This window comes from Micropterus salmoides, unplaced genomic scaffold (assembly GCF_014851395.1).
Source record: "Micropterus salmoides isolate LMB-PRFRI ecotype aquatic unplaced genomic scaffold, ASM1485139v1 Ms_hic_scaffold_2, whole genome shotgun sequence".
Classification (NCBI taxonomy): Eukaryota; Metazoa; Chordata; class Actinopteri; order Centrarchiformes; family Centrarchidae; genus Micropterus; species Micropterus salmoides.
In genome coordinates, this window is record NW_024041150.1 from 42639376 (window position 1) to 42665754 (window position 26379).

The window sequence follows — 26379 nt, forward strand, 5'->3', positions numbered from 1 at the left end:
GCAGTGAAGAGAAAGGAGCGACAGAGAGATTCAGATGGAGGATCAAATATAAGACAGAGGTCACTTGTGATTGTAAAGTCAGTCTGACCCAGTAGGTTAGCCTGTTAATTTTTTTTTTTTGCAGTGTAAATGTGTCTAAAAAAGTTTTAGACTATTTTACATTAATAAAATCTTGCTCATTTCCTAATTTGATGAAAGACACATTTGGACTGCAGCTAATAATAAAAAAAACTCACTTTTAAACTACATTAATTTGTTTCAGCTGCACTGCAGTCATCCTCACTCAGAAATTTTCACATCATCTTCAACATGATAACTAAGACAGGAATGTTTCAGTGCACCTGTTTCCAGCTGCCTTGTGTCCACAGAGCTTTAAAGAACAGTGCTGTCTATAGATTTTATTCTGTGCTGAGGATAAATCCACGATGTCTCTGTCCATACATGATGACAGAGTGATCATAAAAGCGGTCATGTTCAAGATCATGGTTCGTATATGATTATTATTACTGACACATGCACATGAGCCGTGTGTTAGTGATCTTACCTGATGTTGGCAGTTTACATCAGGTAAAATCTTTTTGGTGGCTATAACTTTCCAATTCTTTCAGTGTGTGTGTATCAACCTTTGGACGCTTAAAGCTCTCAATTCAACTTGAAACTTGTGCAAAAAAAACAATGTGAGATGCACACAGGAAAACTTACTTGCAATCAATCCATCATTCAACCATCTTCAACCATCTTCAACCACGTATGTCTGGTTGGGTCACTGGGGCAGCAGCTCCAGCAAGGGGACCACAAACCTCCTTTTCCTGAGCCACATAAACCAGCTTTGAGAGGGATTACACCGAGGCGTTCCCAGACATATATCTCCACCTAGTCCTGGGTCTTCCCCGAGGCCCCCAGGGGGCATCCTTACCATGTCTGAACTTTCTTAACTGGCTCCTTTTGATGCAAAGGACTCCATTGTCCCCTCACTCGCGAATAAGACCCCCAGGTACTTGAACTCCCTCTCTTGGGGTAAAGACTAACTGGAGTGAGCACTCAGAGACTTACTTGCAATGTTAGTTTATTATTGCAGAGACAGACATTATCTGTAGGCTGTGGCCAGCACATCTTCCAGGTGTCACTGGATAGTAGTGTAATTCCCTGGAAATCATCCAAAGTGATCCCGGTTCCTAAGATCAGCAAACCAGGGTAACTAAACGATTTCAGGCCTGTTGCTTTAACATCACTAATTATGAGTATTCGAGGTATTAGAGGAAATCATTAAAAACCTGGTCCTATCCCCTGCAATTTGCCTATCGAGCGGGGAGGGGAGTAGAGGATGCAAAGCTTTTTATCATGAATAGCTTATATAAGCATTTAGACAAACCAAAATCCCATGCCGGGCTTCTGTTTGCAGACTTTTCTTCAGCTTTTAATACAATGCAAACACATATTTTAATAGACAAGCTGCGGTGTGATTTTAGCTTGCCTCACCAACTTGTTTTATGGATTTTAGATTTTTTAACTGTTAGAGAGCAGAGGGTCTTTGTAAATGGTAATTTCTCAGACTCCTTATTGCTTTCTACAGGATCACCTCAAGGGTGCCTCCTTTCACCGCTTCTTTTTGTCGTGTACACAAATGGCTGCAGAAGCGCCCAGGAGAGCAGCTATTTGGTGAAGTTTTCCGATGACACTGCGTTGTTGTCACTTCTCCCAGGTCCAGTATCTGACCATGGGAATGCTCTGACTGACTTTATCTCATGGTGAGATAACAATTTCCTTGACTTAAATGTATCTAAAACCACATAATTAATTATAGACTTTGGGCAAAATAGAGATGCTGCTTCAGAGAGCATCATACATAATGAAAAGGTGGAAATTCTCTCATCGTATTAAAACTTGGACACCATTTTAAGTTCGATATAAACAGCGCCGCCATTGTGAAGCAGGGGCAACAGAGAATTCATCTTCTCCTCAAACTAAGCTTCACTGTCACGCCGGTCATCCTGTCTAGATTCTATCAGTCTTTTATTGAGAGTCTTTTTAAATTTTTATGTTGGTTTCACTATCTGACAGTTAAAGGCAGAAACAGCCTGAACAACACTGTAAAGATCTGTTCTAAAATCATTGGTGTGAAACAGAGAGACCTTAATGTCTCCTGCATCTAACAAATAGTTTGGAAGGCAGCAAGTATCCTAGCCTCTCTGCTCTGCCCGGTGAATTCTCTCTGTTGGCTTCTGGGCGTCATTATACGCTGAGTGTAAGGCGAACCGCCACTCCAAATCTTTTATCCCCCTCGTCGATCAAACTTTTAAACTCCCTGTAAGGTTCTTTGGGGTTTTTAAATGTGCACATACTGGCTGCTTGTATGTTGTGAATAATGTGTGTGATTTGTGTTATGTACTGTTGCAAACATGCTGCTCTTAACTAATTGCCCCTTATGGGATTAATAAAGTTGATTTAATTGAACTGAATTGATTATGATGAAATACTCATCATAATTTTCTGTCACAGCTCCATCCCCTGCAGATCCAATCCTATCTGTGTTGAGAATGACCGGCCACATCATGGTATTCTCCCCGTATACATCTCATGGTGTCTTTGTATTCACACAGGCCCACAGGCGTTCTTGCAGCTGTGCAACATCACCATGCAAAAATGCTCACAAGGAAAATGCTAACTTGCTAATGAATAGCAGTTATCACAGTTATCATCTTAGTTAGCATGCTTAAATCAGCTAATTAGCAGTAAACACAAAGTCCAGCTGAGGCTGACGGGAATGTCCTTAGTACTGCAGGTATTTATTTATTTAAATGTTGACCTGATGTTGACGCTAGATGAAATGTTAGAGCATCACCAACGATATTGCATTTCAACCTGAATGTCTGAACCACATTTCATGGAAATCCATACAATTTCTAAGAGACAAAGTGTCGTGTTTAGTACAGATATTGATGTGTAGGATCAAAAGAGATCCAGGACAACCAGAGACATGAAGACTTAATTCTGGGGCTGCTTTCACAGGAGAAGTATCCCAACATGAGGAGCGAGCCTTTTGTCTGTGAGCACTTTCTGTTTGGATCAACCTAGTGAATCTGCCTTCTCCCACATGAAATCAATTAAGTTGAGCTCCACCATGACACATAGGCGTCTATCTACCAACAACAATTATTGTGTTAAGGTCATCCTTACTTTTTGTCAAACAGACAACACACGTCTTATGTTCAGCTTTAACTTTTATTTAACTTAGCATGACACAGAGACTGAGATTTGGTTGATTGTGTGAGGTTTATTAAAAACTTTAACCTCTTGACGCCTGAAATTTTTAGAATCAAAAAATTATTTGTGTTTTCATTCGCTTTCAAGATGATGATAAATTAAGTGAAGATTGTTAATTTGTCTATAGAACATGGAAAAGATATAAATTCAGGTATGTGTAGGTATGATGCAAATTAGCGACAACAGGCATAAACGAGAACCAGGGCTTGCGAAAGGTTCCTAGGTTCGTATCGAATATGCACCAACAGGCATCAGGGGAATCCATGTGCTATCTTGGCTTGCAGTCTGCAAGGAAAAGGTATGATGCGAATTCACGACAATTGGCGTCAAGGGGTTAAAAGCAGTAAATAAGATTAGAAGAGTTTAAAGTGAGACTGTAGCTGCTGCGGAAGTCTGAGATCCTGAGTTCAACATCATCTAAGTCAAACTAGAACATGAGGAGTTCCACAGGGAAGTGTTCTGGGTCCTCTGCTGTTTGTGACCTATGAAGGAAATCTGAGGTTTATTTGCTGATGACTCAAACATTCAGCTTCATTAAGAGCCAGAACACACTGAACACACTGGATCAACTCAGAAGTGATGCTCTGTGGTGACAGCAGGGATGACATCATCACAGTCATCATCCAATCCCTCCTCAGCCTGGGTGGGTGGCGTCATCACCATTGAGACAGGTAGGCCATTTCCTGCAGTCAGAGCAGGTTATAAAAAAAATGTAGTGAATTTATCTGTTATAGAAAACTGTCGATCATTAACACCAGTGACAGTGTGAGACTGATTGCTTGATTGATGGATCATTGTTTGTAAGGTCAGTGATTCAGAGTGTTACCTGTGGCCCTGCGTCGATATAAAGACACCATGACGACAGTGGAGATGCAGTACGGACAGAAGACCACCAGGTGGCAGATCAGTCTGAACACAAGCTGGAGGGGGTCTGAGGCAGGTGATGTCGGAGTGGGCAGAGGAGCAGAGGTGGGCGGGTCTGCAGAGGGTGTCAGGTCAAATACAGTAGTTGATGTTGGGGGCGGGTCTGCAGAGGGTGTCAGGTCAAATACAGTAGTTGATGTTGGGGGCAGAGCTCTGTATGTGGGCGGGGCTGTGGTTTTAGGTTTACCTGTAGAGAGAATCCACCTGGTCAGGTGAATCTCTGGATGAAATAAATCCTGAAATCAAAGGTAACCTCCTCACCTGTGACAGAGATCCAGCTGGATGGAGACTCTCCACGACCGCTGATGTTACACTTGTAGAGGCCTTCATCAGACTTGTTAACATGGTGGATGGTCATGTGACCTGTAGGCTCAGTCCTGATGAGGGAGCCATCTTTATAGAAACCAGCTGGGAGGTTGGAGGGAGGGGTCTTTGTTTTACAGTGCAGAGTGACATCATGTCCCTCCATCACAGGGAGGACAGGACTCTGCAGGATCACTGGTCCACCTCAACACAGAGACAAACTACAGCATTTCATCATTTACACACAGCTTCATCAACACTAACACGCTTTTGTGACCTATATATATTATATATTAGGCAGCAAGTCAACATTGTGTCCTCATAGTTGATTTGTTAGAAGCAGGAAAATGGGCAAGTGAACCAGTGACCATGTACACCAGGGCCATTCAATTAGAAATTCAATTGGGCTGGATTTTAAACCCAGGACAGGGAGATGGGCCGGACATTTTCGGATGGGTATGATTTGGATTTTTTTGTCACTTGTATTGGTAATCCTTATTAGTTCTTTATTGATGCTCTTATCAGTCTTATATTACTAAATAATTGCATATATTATTTGAAACAATAATATGATATTTTAACTAAATATATATATGAACTAAATGTTGTTTCTAGAGCAGCAACAGGATTTACAACAGCAAAGTCACTAATATCTCACTGGAAACAAATCTAAAATGTCAGTAAAATAAACCATATTAACCAACAACATACTGAGTGATGTTTAGAAGGAATGAACAATTCAGTCCCTCCTGTCCTCCTCCTCCCTCTGCTGCTGCTGGAAGAGAGCAGCGTCTGTCTCCGCCACTGAGCTGAGTTTATAATGTGACATATATTAAGGTAGGCTACTGGCAAACTAAGCTTAATAGTCACTAAAGACAGACAGCTTTCACTTTAGCTTGTTTTTAACAATAAGTGAAAACTGTCTGTCTTTAGTGACTATTAAGCTTAGTTTGCCACTTTAGCTGAACTAGCGCTGTGCTTGTGTAAATCCTAAACAGGGCTGCAGTGGATGAGAGACTCAGCAGATTAAAACATCGGGTTTTGCGTGTTTATGCTTATTAAACTGGTGCGTTGGTAAAGTATGGACTTTTATTGCACCATGTACTTAACGAGTGTAGTTGTTGTCAATGTCTAATGTCCTCTGATCAGCTGGCCGACTTTGCTCCGTGGTATGTGTGAAGTAGAGGCGCCCTGCAGAGACACAGAGGAGCAGAGAGGCTGCAGGTCGGACAGTTGAGCCTTGATTGGCGGTGATCGGTGCAGCGCATGTGAAACTCAACAAAGAGGAAACGATACAGCTCACTCTTTAGCTTCTTCCATACACTTTTAGTTTACCTTTGTTGTCATTAGATTATGTGCCACATGGAGGTTGCTGCGGTGCTGGATGTGAATTTATAATCCCTGATGTACACCTTTTCTCGGAAACGTTATTCCCTGATGACTGTGGCATCTTTCAATAAAGCAAAAGTGCTTCAGGAATGGTTTCGGGAACACAACGACGAGTTCAAGGTGTTGGCTTGGCCTCCTAATTCCAAAGGTTCTACGTCGCAACTTACAGGACTTAAAGGATCTGCTGTTATTGTCTTGGTGCCAGATACCACAGTACACCTTCAGAGGTCTACTGGAGTTCATGCCTCGACGGATCTGGACTGTTTTGGCTTCAAAAACAGGTCCTATACAATATTAGGCATGTGATCATAATGTTATGGCTGATCTGTGTATATCTAAACTCAGCTGGTTTTCGCTTGTAATGTTGGTGGTGTTGTCTCTGCTACAGTAAAGTTGGATTGTTTTGCCGAGATCCAGCAGAAGGTGTGCGTAATACGATTGTCCCAAAAGCTCAACACCAAGCTTAACTTAAAAAGACAAAACAGGAGCAAAATTAACATGTTGATAAATTTGACAACACATGTTGCATCGCTTCTATTCGTGGTGCTTTCTCACTTTGAAGTGTTTTACAAATACTGCGCATGTGTTGTCAAGTTGGTGAAGATGGTGTGTGAGAACATGCAGTTTGTTATATGAAGACAGTCACCTCTAGTTCAAATCTGCAGGCCTCAGCATGACACGGATGAAAAATCAAAACAAAAGTAATACATGACATGGACACCTGCTGTTTTCCAGCCTGCAAACACACACTGTGTGTGCACTGAACAGACACTACAACAGTATTACACAAATAATTATTTACGTATGGTGGGTTAAGGCTAATTTCTTGGCTACTCTTGGTTCTTCACTCAGTGTCTTCTTTTCTTTCTTTTTATTTCTGGGTTAAAGTTTTGCCTTTGATTTTAGTCAATAGACAAAGAGAAATGCTGAATAACACTGACAAAGTGTTCAGAGTCCCTGTGTTTGTTATTGATCCGGTCACACCTCATTAGACCCATTAAATCACAGATTACAGTAGTCTGAATTTACCAGTGACAGTGATGTTGATGGTGTTCCTGGTTCCTCCCTCGCTGGACTCACACCAGTAAACTCCACTGTCCCATGCAAAAATGTAACTGATGTTACAAGAAGAACCAGCTGATCTTCCCCAGCCAGCTCCACACTGAGTCCTGGTTTCTCTGGTTGTGTTCCTCCTCGGCGTCCATCCAGCAGAGCTGTCGTCCTCCTCACAGCTCAGAGAGAAAAACTGTCCTCTAAACAGCTGAGAGCTGCTGGGACTCACAGTCAGAGAGGCTGGAGGAAGAGACAGAAAGATGTGGTTTAAGAGATAATTTGCGTTTTTTTTTCTCTGCATTCCTCATATTCCTGCTTTCTCACTGTCACTTCTTCACTGCTGAATTGATCTCTGTGTTTCAGAGAAGAAATCTGAATCAAACTGAGATGTGAGCTGACAGACTAATGTTTTCAAATGTTTTTCAATTTTACTCTCAAAGTTTGTGTCAAACACACAGCAGAAGATCTGGCTACATCTGTCTTTCTTACTTATGTAATTCTTACTGCATCATGGGTCTGCACCCATCTACCTAAACTCTATAATACAAACTTATGTTCCTTCTCGGCCGCTACGCTCCTCCAACGAACGCCGCCTGGCTCCGCCATCCCTTCACACAAAGCAAACCAGTCCCGGCTGGTCTCATCTGTGACACCACGACGGTGGAACGAGCTACCACACGCCATCAGAGCAGGGGCGTCCCTCTCAAGCTTCAAGAAGCTCTTGAAAACTCATCTCTTCCGAGTACACTTCCTCTAATAACACCTCTAAACTCTTACATGCACTTCCTGTGCTCTTCTTCTTCTATCCTCTTACTATTATCCTGTGTAGTTTGCACTTTTAGTTAGCTCATACTTATTTCCCTTGGTATTTACCCCATTTATGTGATATGTGCTGTGAGCTCCTACTAGTATTTATTGCTGCTCTTACTAGTATGTAGATCTGTATTTGTAATCTCTATTTGATGCTCTGTTGTTGCTTGTTGTTCCTCAAATGTAAGTTGCTTTGGATAAAGGCGTCTGCCAAATGAGTAAATGTAAATGTAAAATGCATCATGCTGTGTAGTTTCAGAATAACATTTTTACAGCAGCAGTTTCAGCTTTGGCTCCAGTCTGCAACACTGTGGCATCAAAACTGCATTCAGTGTTTTATTGTATTTGTAAAGTGGCTGTTTCCCTCCCCAAACACTGTCCTAAACACTAACTGTTCTATCAGGGAGTGAATAACCTTTCAGCTGTGACAGAAGAAGTTTTCTCACCTTGGTTTGTTGTGCAGCTCAGCAGTGAGGTCAGAACTAAAGAGAAAACACACTCAGGTTGGTTTGAGGTTTTAACATGAAACAAGACATCTGGACTTTCTACAACACAACCTGCTTGTAGTGAACAGAAAAACAGCCACATGTTGATGTTAGATGTGGAAACAACAAATTATATTTGTTTAAGATTCAGTGTAATAAATATTAGGACTGCTTGAGGTAAAAAAAAATCATATTTCAATTATTTTGTCAGATATTATGATTTGTGATCATTGGGAATTAATTTTGTGCATCAGAATTTTCATTTTCATTGAAAGAAACACAATTGAAACACTTTTTAGTAATGTTTTATTTTTCTTTGCTGATATATTACCAAAGAATGATCACTCAAATTCTTGTTCTCTTGTCGTAGCTAATTTGTATTTGATCATTTGACGGTATTTGGCTGAATTCTGTCTTTGTATTCACATTATTCACTCTGTAACTCGCTGCTGCTTTCAAAAACACCAGACATGTTTTAGAACTAATTTTTGAGACGACATGGAGACAAACATTCACACATTAAGTAGATTTTTACTTACCTAACAGCCACAGTAAAGACCATTCCTCCATTTTAGATCTTGGTCATCTGAGATCAACATTTACCACTCGCACCAAGCAAATCCCACCTCCTTCCTCTTTCTATATCACTGATACCGTTGTGGTTTTCTCTAAAGCAGTTAGCAGGAAATAAGGTTTGTGTTTAGTCAAAACAAGCATCTAAGTGAATAACTGAGCAGGTTGTGCCGAGCTACAGGGCTGACACATACAGAGAAACAAATCACACATTTTTCGAAAGTTAGAGTTGCTAATAAACTTGTATGTTTTTGACTGAGAGGACACAGACAGGAGAGCTGCAAAACAGTAAAGCTCAGCAGACTGTCTATTAGCTAGTCTGTGGAAAATGCCCATGTTGTAACACTGATAATGACCTCAGATCAGACCAGAACGAGCCCTCAGGTGTCCTGAAACAGGACATGGACACCAAGTCGTGCATTGTTTTTTTTTAACCCTGTCACGCCCAGCAGCCTGGGATGCAGTATGAGGAGCTGTATACCGTGTATACTGCTAAGTACCATGTTTGCTTTAACAAGAAAGTTTTAAATTTAAGTCCGGTATCGTCTTTTTGTATTTATTTAATTAGCCTATTGGGCAGAAATGGGGGTGGGGGGCACAAACATCACACAAACAGACAGGACAACCTATTGACATGCATAAAGAATAATGCAACTAACTGTTGACAACCAAGGATACCTAATTTCTTTGTGTTTTGTGTGTGTCTGTGGGTGTATATGTCTGTGTGTGTGTGTGTTTGTGTGTATCTGTAAGTGTGTGGGTGTACATGTTGGTCTGTGGGTGTTTATACAGTCCCCTCCAAAAGTATTGGAGGGTTCAGACAGAGTTCAGACAGAGTTCTGGTATTCACATCTTGATGTGTTAAACAACTCAGGACATACCACCTTTATTGTTAGTGAGAGTGCATGCTCCGGGACTCCAGGGGCCCCCCACCCTCAACCCCCTCACCCACCTGTGTAAATGTATTGTATTGTGTTGGATGCATGTCATGGTTTGTTATTTGTTGTATGGTGGAAATTGAAAGTATCTGGAAGCAGGTACAGGTACAACTTTTCCACTATGGAAAACCAAAAAAAGGAGAGTAGAGTCGAGCTGGTACCATGCGGTGGAAAAAGGGGCTCTTGAGGAGCCTCGGGTGGATGTCGTCGGGTCCTCTGGCCTCGATGATCTGGGTTCTGGTGAGCTGTCGTCTCACCTGACTGGTTGTAATGACTTGGGGGGAGGGGTGGAGACTGAAGCTTGATTTATACTTGCCATGCATTCATACTTGTGTCGGTGTCTCCGTCATTCTGCAATTACACCTCCAAACACTAGTCGGCGGTAGCGCTACAGCGTCCACTGTGTTTACTTTTGCCAGCTGAGCAGGCTAACTTCCAGTTCAGCTCTCCGCTAACGCGAATGGGGGTAAAATTGTATACGTGCGGCTGTACGGCTGTTGTAGACCAGATGGATCACCTCATTCTGATAGTGAAACCAGTCATTTCGCTCGGGTTGTGACAGTCAAATATATTGATCCACGATCAATGTTGCCTCGCAGCAGCAACATAGCAATGTTTGAACGGGGGAAGCGGGGAGCCGCTGGGACACTCCCGCTCTACCAGCCAGAGGAAGGTGGTAGCAACAGTCTTCTGTGGGTCCAGCCTGTCTGACCAGGCAGGCTGTGTCATATGAGCCCTCAAAACAGACATTACGCTTCTTACAACAACTACAGTGGTGTTATCCTATTGCGGCTCAACACATTACGCATGTCCCTCCCGGCAGAGCCCGGCTGCGGGCTCGTGCGTGACCACAGCATCACCGACGCAGTCCCTCCTCCTGCATCCAGAGGTGTGTGACATCGTTGTGCACTGTGCATGTGTGATGTTTGCCAAACGAGAGAAAGCTCAGTGTGCCCTGTGGTTTTCACTGAGCCCGCGGGACGACCCCCGTTTCTCGCTGACTCACTCACTACTGTGTTTTGGCTGAGTGATTTTCCCTCGTGAGTGTGCGGTGCGCCAGCTGCTCGCGCTGGCCCTGCTCTCTGAGGCGGTCGTGACCTTGCCTGCATCTGTACAGCTGTGCCCCCCCCCCCCCCCCCGCCCGATTCCCCGGCTATTACACATGGGTCGGTCCTCTGCCTCCCATGTCGTGCCGTTGGTGCTCGTGTGCACGCCAACACCAATGCTGTGGACTGCGAGTGACTGGGTGGCTCATTGTATGGCTCTGGGTAGGTGGGTTTGTGCTTGGTGCTACCTTATGGGCTTGGAGAGGCATTGACTCATCCTGCTTGGCCTCTGACCCAATAACAACAGCCTTAGAGGGCGAAGCGGTAGTTACGGTAGTTACGTATCGTAACTCCAGATTCTACGAGTATAGGCGCAGTCCTCTAACTTGAAGGCCTCACTGGACCTTGCTTCTCAGTGCTGAAGAAAAGGCAGGAAGCCACCAATCTAGTGGTATTCATTCAATGAATAATGCAAGTGTGTAATGTTTGTGTATACTGTGACGCCCTGTGGGGTTATGTGTGTGCGTGGCCAATCTCTCTGAGAGTGATTGCAGTAACTCTGGGCACCAGGAGCCGGTTGCACCAACAGGGCTTTACTAAGCCTGGTCCTAACTGCTAAGTAGGTCTTAGTTAAGACCAGTCTTTAGAGTTGACCTAATGCCAAACTTAAGCCTAGGGTTAACTACACCTGTTCTTAGCGATGCGCGTTCATGTGAATGGCCACAGAACTATAGCAGATGCCTAACAGCGTGCGTTACATTGTTCCACTTCCACTGTTTTGTTAACTTGTAGCCGTATCAATGTAAATGCTCCGTACTTGTATAGCGCCTTTCTAGTCTTTTACATACGAAAGTTAATAGAGCTGTACAGTCAGCACAGACACACAGTGACTGCCAATCAATCAAACTCAATAACTAACAAGAAGAAAAAAACAACAGATAACAGAGGTGATTAACGATTGCTTGACCGTGTGAATTGTGAAGGTGTGTAGCCTATATATATATTAGAGTAGCCTACAATAACAGTTTTAGTAGTTGTCAGATAACAGTAGGCCTATGATAGATTCTCTGTATTTTCAGACTCGATCGAGGCCCCAGTCACTCCACAAAGTTCTCAGCAGTGGTGCACCGCCGGTGAAACGGAGGAGGAGGCTGGACGACCTGCAGCAGACACTTCTTGAGAAAGAAATTACAGACCGAGCAGGAAAATCTGGAACTTGAAAAACAAAAAATATCGTTAGAAATACAGTTGCTCCAACAACAGATAAGCAGGTCATCTTTGCATGTTTCTGAAGAGGACGGGCGGTCTTTTGTAATTCTGTAAATAAGCCTAATTGCAAATTGTGTGCAATGAATCAATGACAATTGTATGTAAATTTAAAAAGTTTATTATAAACCTACTGGACTTTCTTTGTGGCTTATTTTTCAGAATTATTTTAAGTGAAGCAATAGTTTACAACAGTTTAATAAAGCATTAATAATGCGTGTACGGACTAGTCGTCCACCGACACCGTCATGCCCTGCATGGTCCACAGGGTCGGCACCTTCCTCCGGCACCGGCTGATGGTGTTGCCTAGGGAGACACAGATGTTGTGGAGGACAGTGCACGCTGCTATTACGGTGCAGACTCACTCAGGGTGCATCCACATCTCTCCATGAAGACAATGAAACCTAGAAAAAACAATGATACATGTTAATGATTACTGTAAAACCTAAATGTGTCACTTTTGGCGAGTTTTGTTCTATAGTCTAGGCCTAGTCTATTTATATAATCTTCAGTGATCTAGTGGCCGCACTAAATCAGCACCATGGATAGCAGCACAGACACTGTGCTTGAGGACCACGATGCACCGCTCAACGAGGGACCTAGTGGTGGTGTGGATGGTGTTATACTGTCGTTCTTGCTCAGTCCTCGGAGCAATTATAGGCGTCATCAGCCAGTGTTTCAGTGGGTCTCCGCTGTCGCCGAGAAGCAGCCCGTTTACTCTTCCAGCCTTGAAATCCTGGTATAACGCACTCTCTCGGAGGATGCGTGCATCATGGGTAGATCCAGGCCACCGTGCCACCAAATTAAAGATGTTATAATTGGCGTAACAAGCAATCTGCACATTTATTGAATGTTATCCCGTGCGGTTGACATACAGATACTCATGCTCAGATGGTGCCGCGATCCGGACCATTTGCATAAAAATGTAGTGCTATTAACAGCTGTAATGCAGGTGTCAGTGCTGCGTTGCGGGTGTCAGCTCTTCAACAGGTTCATAATAGGCTATCTCTCTGACAGAATTGTAGTGAACAACGGTGTGGATTTGTGCATTTTATATTGAATAAATTTGGAGCTACCCTAAATTCCTTTCTCCTCCCCAGAGAAGAAGGGGAGGGGTCAAAGTTGCTTTCTCTAAGTGCTATCCCGACCATGAAACTGGCACCTTTTTGATTCCGAAGCTGATAACGCGGGGCCTGACTGTTAAACTGACAAAGGGACACGAACCAGCCATTGGCATCTCTCTGAACAGCCTATCAAAACTGGCCCCCCACACATGTTTCCGTGGCAACTGACCTTATTCTTTGTTTTATTACCACATCAAAAAGGATACTCCTTGTCTCACCCATGTGTGACATGGTCCAGACACTGAACTTTCAATGTAAAAGGACTGCAGTCTCCAAAGACTCAAAGCATTTAATTAAGTTAATTAAATCTTTAGTTACCTGATTACGTTTGCCTCTATTTGAGTAGTTATGTTAATTGTTGTTGCTATCTGTTGTTGATATTAGTGCTGAAAAGAAGTTACTTGTGCAGTGTTTTTATTTTCAGCAAGACACTCCTTCATCTAATGTAATCCAAGCTTTCCTCATGTAACCTGAGCTCCCCCAAGTGGACGAAATAAGTATTACATGACCTCGTTGGAAATGCCGTTAAATGTATAAATATCCTGACCAATAATGTGACAACTGTTTCCTGTTACCAAATGCCTAGAACAGTACAACCGTTCAACCATTGAGGTTCGATTGTGGAAAATCTTTGATTATAATACGTGCAAATAAATTTCTTTTCTTTAGACATTAAGTTTAGAAAGGCAGTCCCTTGGGAAACCTGAGACGCCCCCTGGGGAACCACGCCCCAGACAGCAAAAGCTCTCTTCTCTTCGCTGTTGGTTCTCTTCCACTCTGCTCGGCCCTCTGGACGCTTCGGCACGCGTTGGCGTGCCTCGCCAGGCAACGCCCAGACTCGGCCAGCGAAACAAACAGGCCTTTGTTCGCCTGAAGCTACACACCTGAAGTGCCGCGACATCGATCTGCCTTCAGTTTGTTTTAATGTCTTTATTTCTTTTGTTTGTTAAAGTTATCAGTCCGTTAAGTTACACTGGACTAATTCAGGAACGACCAAGTTCCATTTTAAGCCTTTTTCGTCGAGCCAACTTCACCGAGGTCAGACCAAGCCACGTGGTCTCGCCAACTGCAACAAAGGAAACCTGAAAACAGCCGAATTGCCAGACGGAGGAGGCGTTTTCAATCAGACACGGAGAACCCCGAAGAATCCCTAGCAAAAAGCCAGGATCGGGCAGCTAGCGTGGGACCCGTGCAACAGGCCAAAAGCAGACTGTCGACAAGCAGTAAGACTCAACACACGTCCTAAATTATGACATTAGTTTACTTTCATTAGCCCTTCTATGCCGTATGAGTCAAATGCTTCCCACAACCGAACCTCCAGGCTCATTGTTCAGCAAATGTTTATGTTCCCTGTATCCAACCATCTTTTTATCACCTTAGTTAGAGAATAAATTCACTGTAATATAATCAAGAGCTGTGTGTGTTGCCTATTTATAGTTCCTGCCAAGAGAATTGACCCTTTAGATATGAGACTGACTGACTGATTTAAGATAATTGAGCGATTATTAACTAACTGATCACTAGTAATAATTGTATAGTTATTCAAAACTACCTAGAGGTCCGGAGACTCTAGGATTATAACAACTCCGGTGGTGCCCTTAACGAGGAAATTTTGATTTTATGAATATTAATTCATAATTGAGTATCAATTCTCATAAATTTATTAAAATGCATAACTAAAATGTTTAGGTCTGCTACAGAATCGACACCTCTCAATCAGCTCCTCATCATTGTAAATGTCCAATGGAGTGCTTCTGTCACTATTAACTCTCTCCCATCTAAAAGCCCGCTCATTGTAAAGTCTGTATAAGGCGCGCCGTGTCTTTACTGCTGAGTTATCAAGTGGTTGCTATAGAAACTAGCCTAGATTTTGACTTAGGCCTGGATGGTGCAACTGTCGTACTTATTAGGTCGGACTTAGAAAGGTAAGTAGTTAAGACCTACTTACCTTAAAACCAGACTTAAGTCCTGTTGGTGCTCCTGGGCTAATTGACCCTTTGCTAAGCCACACCCCATATACACAGCTGGCCAATCACAACGCAGTAAAGGACTCTCTCTGAGGTCCGACACTTTCCTGGATGCGCTCCATTGACTCTGATGCAAAAGGAGACGTTTTCTAGCTTTCTTCTGCCGTATTTTTACAAGACATGGTCAAGCACTGTTCCTGGGGCACTTGTAATAGTTACAGGTGCTCCCCAGAGAGGTTGAAACGAGAAGTACGATTTATTCACTTTATTCACATTGTAGTAATGAACAGAGGCCTACCCGGCTTAACAGGAACAGTGTTGATCCTTAATGTCGTTGTCTTTTGTCTCAATCGTTGGGGGATGCTGTGTGATCAGTACGCTTTAGCTTCTATCTTTCATTTTTTTCACGTCCGTTTGAGTCAGTTTGACATCCTGAATACAACCTTCAAATGTCTAATGCAACAGCAAAACTGTCTGCTTCTTTCTGAGATTGTTTTTTCCCAAAATATTTGTCAATATTTCTCCAGGAGAGGGCAGTAATAGACAGTGGCAGCACCGTGATAAAAGTCTAACAGCTATTGTTATTGGTAACGCCTTATTCTCATCCATAGGGAGGTTGCTGCTGGGCTGAGGACAAGGACCTCCCTGCTAACTTGCTACCCTCTGATTTCCTTTTCAGGTTCCACCTTTGCCTTGGTTTCTGGACATGGTGTTTTAGTGGTAGTTATTATTTTTTGCACACAACAACACCCTTACACCCATTTTCCATGCATCCATCATCCTGCCCTGACATGACTGAAACCACTGATGTTCATAGACCATACTTCATCACCTGTACTTTGCCACAAACCTTGTGGCTTTCTGAATCAGGTCATAACAAATGGGGGCTCGTCGGACAGATGACGGCTCATAAAATGTGACAGAAAGGGGGAGACCAAGCAATTTAAAGTGCCAAAAAAGATTTTATTAAAGAAACTATAAACAACATAACTATTTACAAAAGATGAAATGTGATAATCAGCGACATCAGTGGTGAGTGGATGAGTGAGAAATGTATGAATGAAGGTTGCCGGCAACTCAGAACAGCAAACCAACCCAAACCAGGATGAGTGGAGCCTGGGAGAGAGAGACATGCAGTGAGACAGGTCTACACAGGGGTCAGCCCAATACGTGGCGAGCCCTCCCAAACTGCCAGCTCCTGCAGGAAGCAACCAATGTAGCCACAGCAGGAAGAAAGGGAGGGGTCGTAACAATCCAATGGGTAAAGAAAAAGTACTATTACAGTACTATGTATTTACAGTAGAGTGGATGTGTCTTTTTAAGTTTATTTAAAAAAGTGGATATTTAGGATATATAAGTATACAGGTTGTACTACATGTGTATCATTTATACAGATTTTCCAATTTTATAGTCCACTAGCTGTAGTCCAGAGAGAGAGAAAGAGAGAGAGAGAAATCTAAATCAAGACTCATCAGACAATGTTTTTCCTTCTTCTGTTGTCCAGTTTTGGTGAGCCTGTGTAGAAACTGTAGCCTCAGTTTCATGTTCTTAGCTGACAGGAGTGACACCCGGTGTGGTCTCTCTGAAATACTCAGATCGGCTCGTCTGGCACCAATAACCATGCCATGTTCAAAGTCACTTTAACCCCCTTTCTTCCCCTTCCTGATGCTCAGTTTGAGCTTCAGCAAGTTGTCTTGACCACGTCTACAGGCCTAAATGCACTGAGTTGCAGCCATGTGATTGGCTGATTAGCTATTTGTGTTAACAAGCAATTGAACAGATTTAACTAATATGGTGTAAAAGTCAGCACAGAACTAGAGCCCTGCAGGGGCCAAAACTCCGGCCCTGGCCTGTGGTGTTCAAGCGCAGCCCGACAACATTTTCAGCCCGAGCAGAGACCGACATCAATTTGATGCATGCAGGTGGAGCCTACTAACTGGTTTTATTCTTATTCATGATGAATTTAATGTTGCAGAAAAGAACGAGATCCAAGAAATAGATAAATAAAATAAAAACATGTTGGAGTCTTTAATCATTTTAACATCTTAATAAATAGTCGAGCCTGTTGACATTTGTTTGTAATAATAAATTAAGGCAACTGTTATAGGTTGGCTTCGCCTTCCCCTCTTTTCCTCGTGTTCCCAGTGTTTCCCTTCCCTGCTGTCTCTGTCAGTCGTGTCTGCTTTGTCCTGTCTGTGTGTGTATGGGCGTGTCCGGGCAGAGACACTGAGGGCAGAGACATAACGTCTAACACGCCCACATGTGATGTCAGTCCGTGGACACCAGATAACTCAGCAGCCACAAGTGCAGAGCATGTACACAGTGTAAACATCAACAGAAAAATATGTTGATCAGGCACACACGAGTCAGCTTTCAGCCTCTGTCCTAAAATATGACGAAGTGTAATCAGACACAAAGTCAGTTCAATAGAAACACAACCTGTCTAAGGCCTTCATATGAAGAAGAAGATATACTTTATCACTTTGTTATTACGTTAGTATACACACAGGTCTGAAAGACACACACATGCACAAACATGACCCAAAGCAACACACAGAGGTGAACTTGCACCTCGCCACAACTCTGGTCCGAGCTGGATTTGAACCAGCGATGATAAATATATGTATATCCTGAAAAGTCAGCTGAATAGGAAAAACAAGATCCGAGCCATTAACACATACATGTCATCAGATAACCCGCTGGTATAATAAACTGGCCAAAGGAGGAGATAGAGGCCACTGACATCAAAACAAGAAAGCTCTTCACAATGCATGGAGGGTTTCACCCCATATCCAGCACTCTGAGACTGTACACCAAGCGTAGCGAGGGAGGCCGAGGGCTAGTGAGTGTCAAGACCACTGTCCAGGACGAAACGACGAAGGATGCCCCTGAGACAGTACAGCACATAACAGCAGGGTGTAAGATGCAGGCAGGAAGTGAATACATGGAACGCCATAACCAGGTAGCTGGCATAGTGTACAGGAACATCTGCCATGAGTATGGGCTGGAAGTCCCAAAGTCAAAATGGAAGACACCTCCTAAGGTAGTTGAGAATGACCGAGCTAAGATCCAGACTGACAAACTCTTGGCTCACCAACCAGACATCGTGTTGATCGACAAACAGCAGAAGAAGGCTGCAGTGATAGATGTGGCGATCCCAAGCGACAGCAACATCAAGAAGAAGGAACACGAGAAGCTTGAAAAATATCAAGGGCTGAAAGAGGAGCTAGAAAAGATGTGGAGAGCAAAAGTAACAGTGGTTCCAGTGGTGATCGGAGCACTGGGGGCTGTGACCCCCAAACTGGGAGAGTGTCTACAGCAGATTCCAGGTAAAACATCAGAGGTCTCTGTCCAGAAGAGTGCAGTCCTGGGAACAGCTAAGATACTGCGCAGAACCCTCAAACTCCCAGGCCTCTGGTCCAGGACTGATGCATTTACTGCTACTACTTCAACATTAGTAATATTAATATCCATAGCAGTAAAGTATCTGATCATTTCAAATATATTTAAAAAGATGGATAAGGTTTTGAAAATGTATATTTAATGCTAATGAGTTTCACCCACTGAAACGTCAGCGAGTTTGACAATGATGTTTATTAAAGTCATTTACTGTAAACTCTTCAACAATCTCAATTATTAAGATTTACACAGTTAGACTGACAGAATTACAAGAATTAAAAAGATATATTTGTGACTAAAACTTATATATACAGTATATCAAAGCAACACATTCATATTAAATGCCTGTTCATTTAGGCATTCACACTATCTGAGATTTGTCTGTCTTCCTGCATGAGGCAGGAACTAGAAACCCCGGGCTGACCGACCTGTAGGAGTGCAGGAGCCATGACAGCAGACCTCTATGGTCGTAACTATTCCCGGCATGAAGTGTTGACTGAACCAAATTACATTGGATTTATAATCAGAGTATCTCTTTGTCTTTAAGAAATGATGCTCATTAGTTTTACAGTAGAAGTACTTTAACGTTGTATTGCCTGTGTGCCATGTTGTAGCTGCAGTTTATTCCATGTTGATTCTGAGAGTCAAACATGAGGAATATAGAAGATATAGAAGAGTAAATGGAGGCTGTTCCACTGTTCACTCATGTCCTGACTATAATATGAACAAAAGCTGATTTGTGGTAATAACATGCACTCACCTTCAACAGACTAATGATTAAAGAAATTCATTAAACTACAACAATAATTTCCCCTTCGTGGGTTGCTGCCTCATCTTGGTGGAGAGGTCTGTGTAAAGCTGTTGACTGTGGGAGCTTGTCTTGTCTGCTGAACAGCTCCTTGTAGACACATTGGTCTCAGAGACGGGTCAGACTAAATGCAATTCAAATATCCACCCTGAACCAGGGATGGAAAAGTACTACAATACTCTACTTATGTAAAAGTAAAATCACTTAAACTGCATTCAGATCCAAGTAAAAAGTAAACAACCACCTTCTGCTGCTGTGAAGGAAAACTGTACAAATATTGTTTCTCTCCTGCTTCTAGATGAAACCAAAGTCACTAAACCTGATAAAAACAGGATCATTCACTTTCTTTAAGTTTAACGCTGTAGCTGTTTCACAACGTCTGTCAGGACCTGTGATCAGATAACAGAGTGTGGGTGTTTCAGAGGGAGGAGTTTGGTATTAAGCAGCTCTGAGCTCATTTTAATTTCACCATCCCCAAGTCACCTCTCTCTGAGTCAGGATGTGGGTTCAGCTCTTCCTCTTTACTGCTGGTGAGTAGAACTAACATGAGAACAAACTGTTGCTCTTAATTTCATGTATATCTGAAATATCTGTATTTCTGTTTTAATTAAACACCAAATTGAGAGTTTGGATAAATCAGACTACACTGAACTTAACACTTCATAATCAGTTAATAGCTGTGACTGTCTGCTTTGTGTTCTGGTAGTTATATTTGTTATAGATGATTATCTGTTAAAACTGATCACTGTGACCTGAATTTAACACACATTTATTAAATATTCAACATGGCGTCTGTCTGTTGGAAACATGTTGATCACAGCTCATCATCTGAATGTGACCAGTTTTATCTGCTGTACTTTCAGTTTGAAAGCTAAACGCTGGTTTCTCTTCCTGCTGATAAAATAACTGCAACAAAGAACCAGCTCCGGGGGAAAAACAGAGCAAACTGAAGAGCAGCAGCTCTGAGTCACAGTGAAGATCGAAGCTTAAATTAAAAGCAGGTTTTGCTCAGTTTAACTTTGTGTCTGTGAGCTATGTTCAGTTTCCTGCTTCAGGAATTCACGCTGGCTGTGAGCCAAATTACAGGTTTCCTTAGTGTCGCAGGAAACACAGTATATATATATTTCTTTCTTCACTTTGTACGACAGCCCGGTGTAACAGTGTATTTTACTCACAGGAGGAGAAAAACAGAAACATGAAGTTCCCGAAAAATCAGCTGGACGACAGAAGAGCTGGAGCTTCACTGCTGAGAGTAAAAACAACAGGAAACACCCAGAACTGCACCAGCGACATTTCGTTCAGTAGTTTTCTCCAGGAAACAACAGTTTCTACCTGAAGGGACGATGTGTGGGTGAGTTACTCAGCTTATTGACCGACCATAACACAAATAAAACATTTATTCTCTTTTAGGCCGCAGATTAGTTTCAAAAGTGATCTGAGCCTTATAAAGAGTTTATAGCAGTTAGTCTTTTTGTGTAAACTAGAGTAATATTGTATTTAATTGTATAGAATACATACATGAACAGTATCTGTGGCTGTCACGTTATAATTGAGCCCAGTTCATGACTGACTGACGGCCTCTTGCGAAACAGTCTATTGTGCGAAGTTGTTGCCTCACAACCCACAAATGGACTTCCCTCTTGTGATCATAAGCACAAGCCGCTCACGCTTGATTATCAGATCAGTGAAAGTCAGCCGCTGCGATCAAGCTCAAAGTTTCTGAGGAGGGGACCAGCTCATTTCTCTCTCAGCTGACATGCGACTCGCGGTTTTCTTCTGTTTCATGATCTTCACTCTGCTCTCTGCATCTGGAGGTGAGCTGTGTCTTTGTCTTTGTGTGCGTTTCTTACCTGACCTGAATCTTGTAATGTAGCGATCGCGACGCCTTGTTGTGGAAGTTTATGCGGGACCTTGTTGATACTGACAGAGTTTGAAACCTTGTAACTTTTCAACCCTCAGGAATTTTGTATAAAAAGGCGACCGTCAGGCTGTGATCGGGAGTAAATCAGTGATCACTCGGCGGCTGTGTGTGAACTACAGCAGAACAGCTACTCGACACATCACTGACACATCGCGATCTTCTGCCAGACATCTAGCATGCTAAATGTATATAATGTAGTGTGTGACCCCCTGTCACTGATCAGTCACCTAGTGTGAACGCCACAAAAACTTCTTGAAGTCTTGAAGCATCCTGTCGCAAGAAGGCAAGTTGTGTGATGTGAAGGGCACAGCCATCTGCCAAAACTTCTTTTAATGTTTGTAGTTTTGAAGATCACACGTCACTGTGTACTTCCTTCCTTTACCGCCCTCCCTGTCTCTGCCAGGCGTACGATCCTTCCTCATTGCACTGGCAGGCTACTAGAAGACCTGGGCTCTCTGTCTGTACTCTTTTTATTTTTTCCCTCTCTGTCTGTACTAACTCCAGCAACATCCTAGTTCATGACGTCATGGTCGTTGTATACGCTCATTAAAACAGTAATATGAACCAATCAGATAGCTTGATTTGTGTACCACTTTATTCACGTCATAATGTTGAAGCAGCTTCATGTCTCACAACAAGTCTTATAAACAGTATGTGAATAAAATCCTGTAACGTCTCCACAGCTGTGACTAATTATTGAATGTTCCCATGATCTCAGGTGTGAAGAGGCCTTCTGTAAAACAAAGATGTTCTCACTGTATCGTCCTGTGGAGTCCTTTTGAAATGTAATTACTTTTTCTCTCTGGATGTTTTTATTGTTTTTAGATGTGGTACAAGTGACACCTGGAGATAATGTCACTCTGCCATGTCAGGCTGGAGATGTCTTCATCAGAGCTGTAGAGTGGAGCAGACCTGACCTGGAGCCAGACTACGTCATCTTTCACAGAGATGGACTCTCAGATCCAACCCACCAGCATCCATCCTTTAAGGACCGGGTGCAGCTGGTGGACAGAGAGCTGAAGGACGGAGACGTGTCTTTAATTCTGAAGAATGTGAGCAGCAACGACGCTGGAACATACGAGTGTCGAGTTGCAGCAGGAGGTTCAAGACGTAAGAGAGCCATTATTGAGACTGAGCCAATCAGAATCATCCAGCTGGAGGTTTCAGGTGAGTTTGTGGAGGTCAGTGTGTCTGTGTGTACTAAGGCTATTCTTTATTCTCATAGCGTAGTCTAACTAAAAGTTATTATTACCAAAACTTTGTTTTTTACTTCATGCCAGGCAAGTAGACACAAATGCAGGACTGAGAGAGGGAGGAGACTGGAGTTTGATAAAAGCAGAGTATTTACTGCGGCATTAAAGGAATCAGGTAGTGAGCTGGTGAAGAGCGAGTTAGAGTTGAAGACTAGATACTGCAGAACAGAGCTGAACGATTTTGGAAAATAATCTAATTGCCATTTCTTTCTTTTTTTACCAACATTGCATTTAATATGCGATTCATTTTAAGCTCTTTACCTTCTGTTTTATTCAATGGACAAGCAGTAAATCAGTGTATACTATGACCAACTCAATATTAGATCAGTCAGGCCTGTATTACGATGAAATTAGGTGATGCATGAATTATTAAAGAAAGATAATTTGAGTGAAGTCGTGGCATTAAATAATATGATATAAAATCATCAGGTCGGCATACAAACCACAAGAAAAACAAAGTTCACCACAGTGTGTTATACAGTAAGCGCTCCATACAAAACCCACAGTGCAACCACAAAACAATGTGTCCTTATTACGTCAGTTTACATCTCATAGGAGTCCATCTCTCAACAAAAACCTCCGTTTCTATATCCAAGTAAGCAAACAAAAAAATTCTCAGTTTGAGGTGTCGCCTCTCGTGTTTAAGAGACAAGTTTAGTAATTCTCCGACAACACCGGAGTCCCCCCCCCCGTAACCAGGCTGTAACAGACATTTCCTGAGCTGACATGTGGCTGTGCCTGTGTTACTGATGCAGATCACCACAATGCACTTACCTTAATACACGCGTCTTTCTGTTCTGCAGTTTTCCTGTCACCAAAGCGGTGAATTGCCCGACGAATTCACCAACCACCACCAAGTTACCCGCGGGTGGCGGCTACTACTTTCATTCCCTGTGTGACACTAAAGTTTATGTAGTGTCAGCTTCTGTCAAGCTTAAGCCATTGTACAACAAGAAGGCAAGGTACAGCGTAATGTGCAGACGAAGCATCAACTTTGTCTGCAGACTACTTACCGCTTGGGTGTCATGTGACCAGAGTGTAATCGCACCCTCGGCGATTAGAAAGTCTTGTTTTATCACATCGCGATAATATCGCAAATGCAATTAATCGTTCAGCTCTACTGCAGAACAGGTTTTGTTGCTGCTGTACAGAGCAGGTGGGAACCTTAGCTGAGAGTCCAGAGTGAGAGAGTCTGATCCAGCAGGTCCAGAATCCAGGAATAGTTTAGGGGGTTTAAGGAGAGCAGATGGGCTGAGCGGTATTTCATTTAGGATAACTAGAACAACATGTTATGCAAAATTCATTTTTAACTTTTATCATAGTGACTAAATGTTCTTCCTCTACAGCAGGCCTAATATAATTATTTACATTAGTTCATTGTGTTGTTGTTAGTTGTAGCCTACAGTTTACTGATTAACTTTAAAATGTAGACTATTTGACTGTTTTGATCTGTAATGAAATTCAGCAATTGTAAAATTAATAAACGCCATAACTGCACACTGCTGCTGTCATCACTCAGTTTAAAATGCTCCCACACAGCTGAGCTGCAGTTTATTCCACGTTGATTCTGAGAGTCAAACATGAGGAATATAGAAGATATAGAAGAGAAAATGGAGGCTGTTCCACTGTTCACTCATTTCCTGACTAATATGCACTTTGATCTTCAGGGTCCAACAGCGGAGACGTCGAGGAGGGAAACCAAATCAACAGAAACCCCACAGAGAGAAACTACGCTCGTAATTATGTTGGACTGGGAGCAGCCTTATTTCTGGTTTGCTTAGCTGCTGTTGGATTGGTTGTTTTCTGGAAATATAAAAAACATACAGACAGGAAATCAGAACAGTCTGCTGCTGATGAACAGATCAGCTTGTCACAGACTCCTCCCACCTGACCACATGTATCATGTGTTCAACATGATTTCCAGTCTTTCTGTGGGGGTGAATAGGATTGGGTATCTGTTGTTGTGAATTATTTTGGAGCATAATAGCCTAAATTGTTATCATTAATTACTAGAGCAATGGTGGTCTACATTGTCATCAGTTAAAGTGTTATTTTATAGTGTAAAGTTAGGATCACAGTGTGAAAACTCTACAGCTCTGAGTGTATGTGCTCCTTTCTGTATCTAACTGCCCAGGCACATGTGTGTGTGAGCAAGTTCGTGTGCTTTGGGAGAAAAGGGAGGGAGCACAGTGAGATATCATCAAAAGCACCTGCAAAGTAAAATATAGAAGCAGATTTTGTGCAAATTGTATAACAAAACATACATCAATATAGTCCATCACAGTAAGAATGTCCTGTTTCTAGCACGGAGCACAAACAACACCAGTTTATTCCACAAAAGTCAGGTTATGGAAGAAATGGCAGGATCAAGCAGAGTGCATGCAGAGGACACAGAGAGGAGGAGCAGGCAGTCAGGGACTTTCCCAGATTCAGGTGCAGAAGGAAAGAGAGCCAAGAGATGATGTGAAGCCAAGAAACAGAGCTATAAAAGGAGGTCCAAAAGGAGGTGAAAGTCAGTCGTTACATGGTTTTCATGTCGACTCGGGTCTCTGTTCTGGTAACAGAATGGGGCTCTATTTTGCACCGATCTCTGACACACTCTGGTGGAACTGTTATATTCTAATTGGTGTCTGTTTTTGTTGATAATAAAAATGTTGGTAAAAATTCAAGCTTTCTTATCTGGCCCAAGTCTTGAATTTTTACACGACATTACTGTCGTTTAAAATTTTACGATACCAGTACCCTTAAAGTGATACCACTAGAGTAATTTATTTGATACATTGCATTTTTTGTTGTCAGGTGATTTGTGAATTTTGTTAGAGACAAAGACAGTTGGACAAAGATGTTTAAAGATTTCAAAGCTGTTGAAGTTGCTTCTCAATTTTTCTACTGTTTGTTCAGAACTCGGTTGTGTTTTTTTATAATAAACTGTTTACTTGAACTGTTGATTCAGATGTCATGAGTCCAGCACACCACAGTTTCTTTCAAAATGTTACTTTAGTAACACAAAAACACACAAGCTGAAATATCTGACTTTCAACCTCAAAGCGTTGGAGGTGCATGGTGGTGCCTGATGCCGAAAGTAAACAAAAAACATGGCTGACCAAAATAAACTCTTTGTCAAGTTTAAACCCAGTTGCACCTTCAGCACTGCCCTTGGTGTTAATTAAAATTATGGCCATTTTAATGAAACGAAGTGAGTGAAGTCCTCAAAAGACAGAAAATGTACATTAAATGTTTTGGCATTTTTACATGTTAATAAGTTTTGTTCAGAAAGGATTCTTTTGTGTAACCAGCTACCCAGCAACATATTTCTACCTCAATTTACCCGCAGAACAGGTCTCACTATATGATAGTACTTATACTATTAATTAAATACATGCAAATATGCTGTAGCCTATGTTGCCTCTTAGGTTATTGTTTACCATTTACATTGTGGGCTTCCATGGGAGCTGCCATTGTTGTGTGATGTCATTCAGCTGCTTCTCGGGCACTTTTGTCTCCGAGTTCATGAGTAGGAAATCCGACTTCTGTGAGCAGCAGCAGGATAAACTCGTCTCCTCCCTCATGATACAGTCTGCAGTATTTCTCTCTTTTTTTATTTATTTATTACAGGGACAGTGCATATTCATAAACATTTCTGTCAATATGCCAGAATTAGCCTAAAGGCTATTTTTCATCTGCAGTCCCTAGACATGTGAAGGCCTGCTGAATCAAACTATTGGTAAAATGAATGAATAATAACTTCACCGTAAACAATGACCTTTCATCTGATGACCTCATCCGGGACGAGACACCGTTAGTGGTTCAGCAGAAGTAACGTCAGCTGCCGACTAACACTGCGCCGACAGCTGAC

General features: G+C 42.4%; 2 protein-coding genes across 6 annotated transcripts in view; one reads left to right on the forward strand and one right to left on the reverse strand.

Annotated features, from left to right (window-relative positions):
* Window positions 1-3206: 3206 nt before the first annotated feature.
* LOC119911985 (cell adhesion molecule 2-like) lies at window positions 3207-8790 on the reverse strand. Its single transcript, XM_038730957.1, has 5 exons — window positions 8768-8790; window positions 6910-7151; window positions 4450-4695; window positions 4091-4375; window positions 3207-3947 (listed from the first exon to the last, which is right to left on the reverse strand). Exons 1-5 carry the CDS (start codon window positions 8788-8790, stop codon window positions 3835-3837), a joined length of 909 nt encoding a protein of 302 aa, XP_038586885.1. The 3' UTR covers window positions 3207-3834.
* An 11015-nt stretch (window positions 8791-19805) lies between these two features.
* Window positions 19806-26379, forward strand: part of LOC119911627 (programmed cell death 1 ligand 1-like) — a 47731-nt gene continuing 41157 nt past the window's right edge. Inside the window, exons 1-4 of one of the 5 annotated variants that reach the window (XR_005445922.1) lie at window positions 19806-19879; window positions 20527-20700; window positions 22096-22437; window positions 24191-24862. Coding sequence is in view for 2 of the 5 variants with exons in the window: in XM_038730563.1 (XP_038586491.1) it covers window positions 21106-21163; window positions 22096-22437; window positions 24191-24414 (624 nt within the window). In the remaining 3 variants the exon portion in view is untranslated. Of the gene's footprint in view, window positions 19880-19919; window positions 20351-20526; window positions 20701-20733; window positions 21164-22095; window positions 22438-24190; window positions 24863-26379 lie in introns of those variants that run through there. The other 4 variants (XR_005445923.1, XM_038730563.1, XR_005445926.1 and 1 more) reach the window with 4 other exon arrangements.

Coding starts and splice junctions, on each gene's coding strand:
- LOC119911985 (XM_038730957.1), bottom strand. CDS start 8,790: ATGGTCTTTACTGTGGCTGTTAG. Junction 4,376..4,449: donor CAGCTGGATCTCTGTCACAG/GTGAGGAGGTTA, acceptor TTCTCTCTACAG/GTAAACCTAAAACCACAGCC. Junction 3,948..4,090: donor ATATCGACGCAGGGCCACAG/GTAACACTCTGA, acceptor CTCTGACTGCAG/GAAATGGCCTACCTGTCTCA.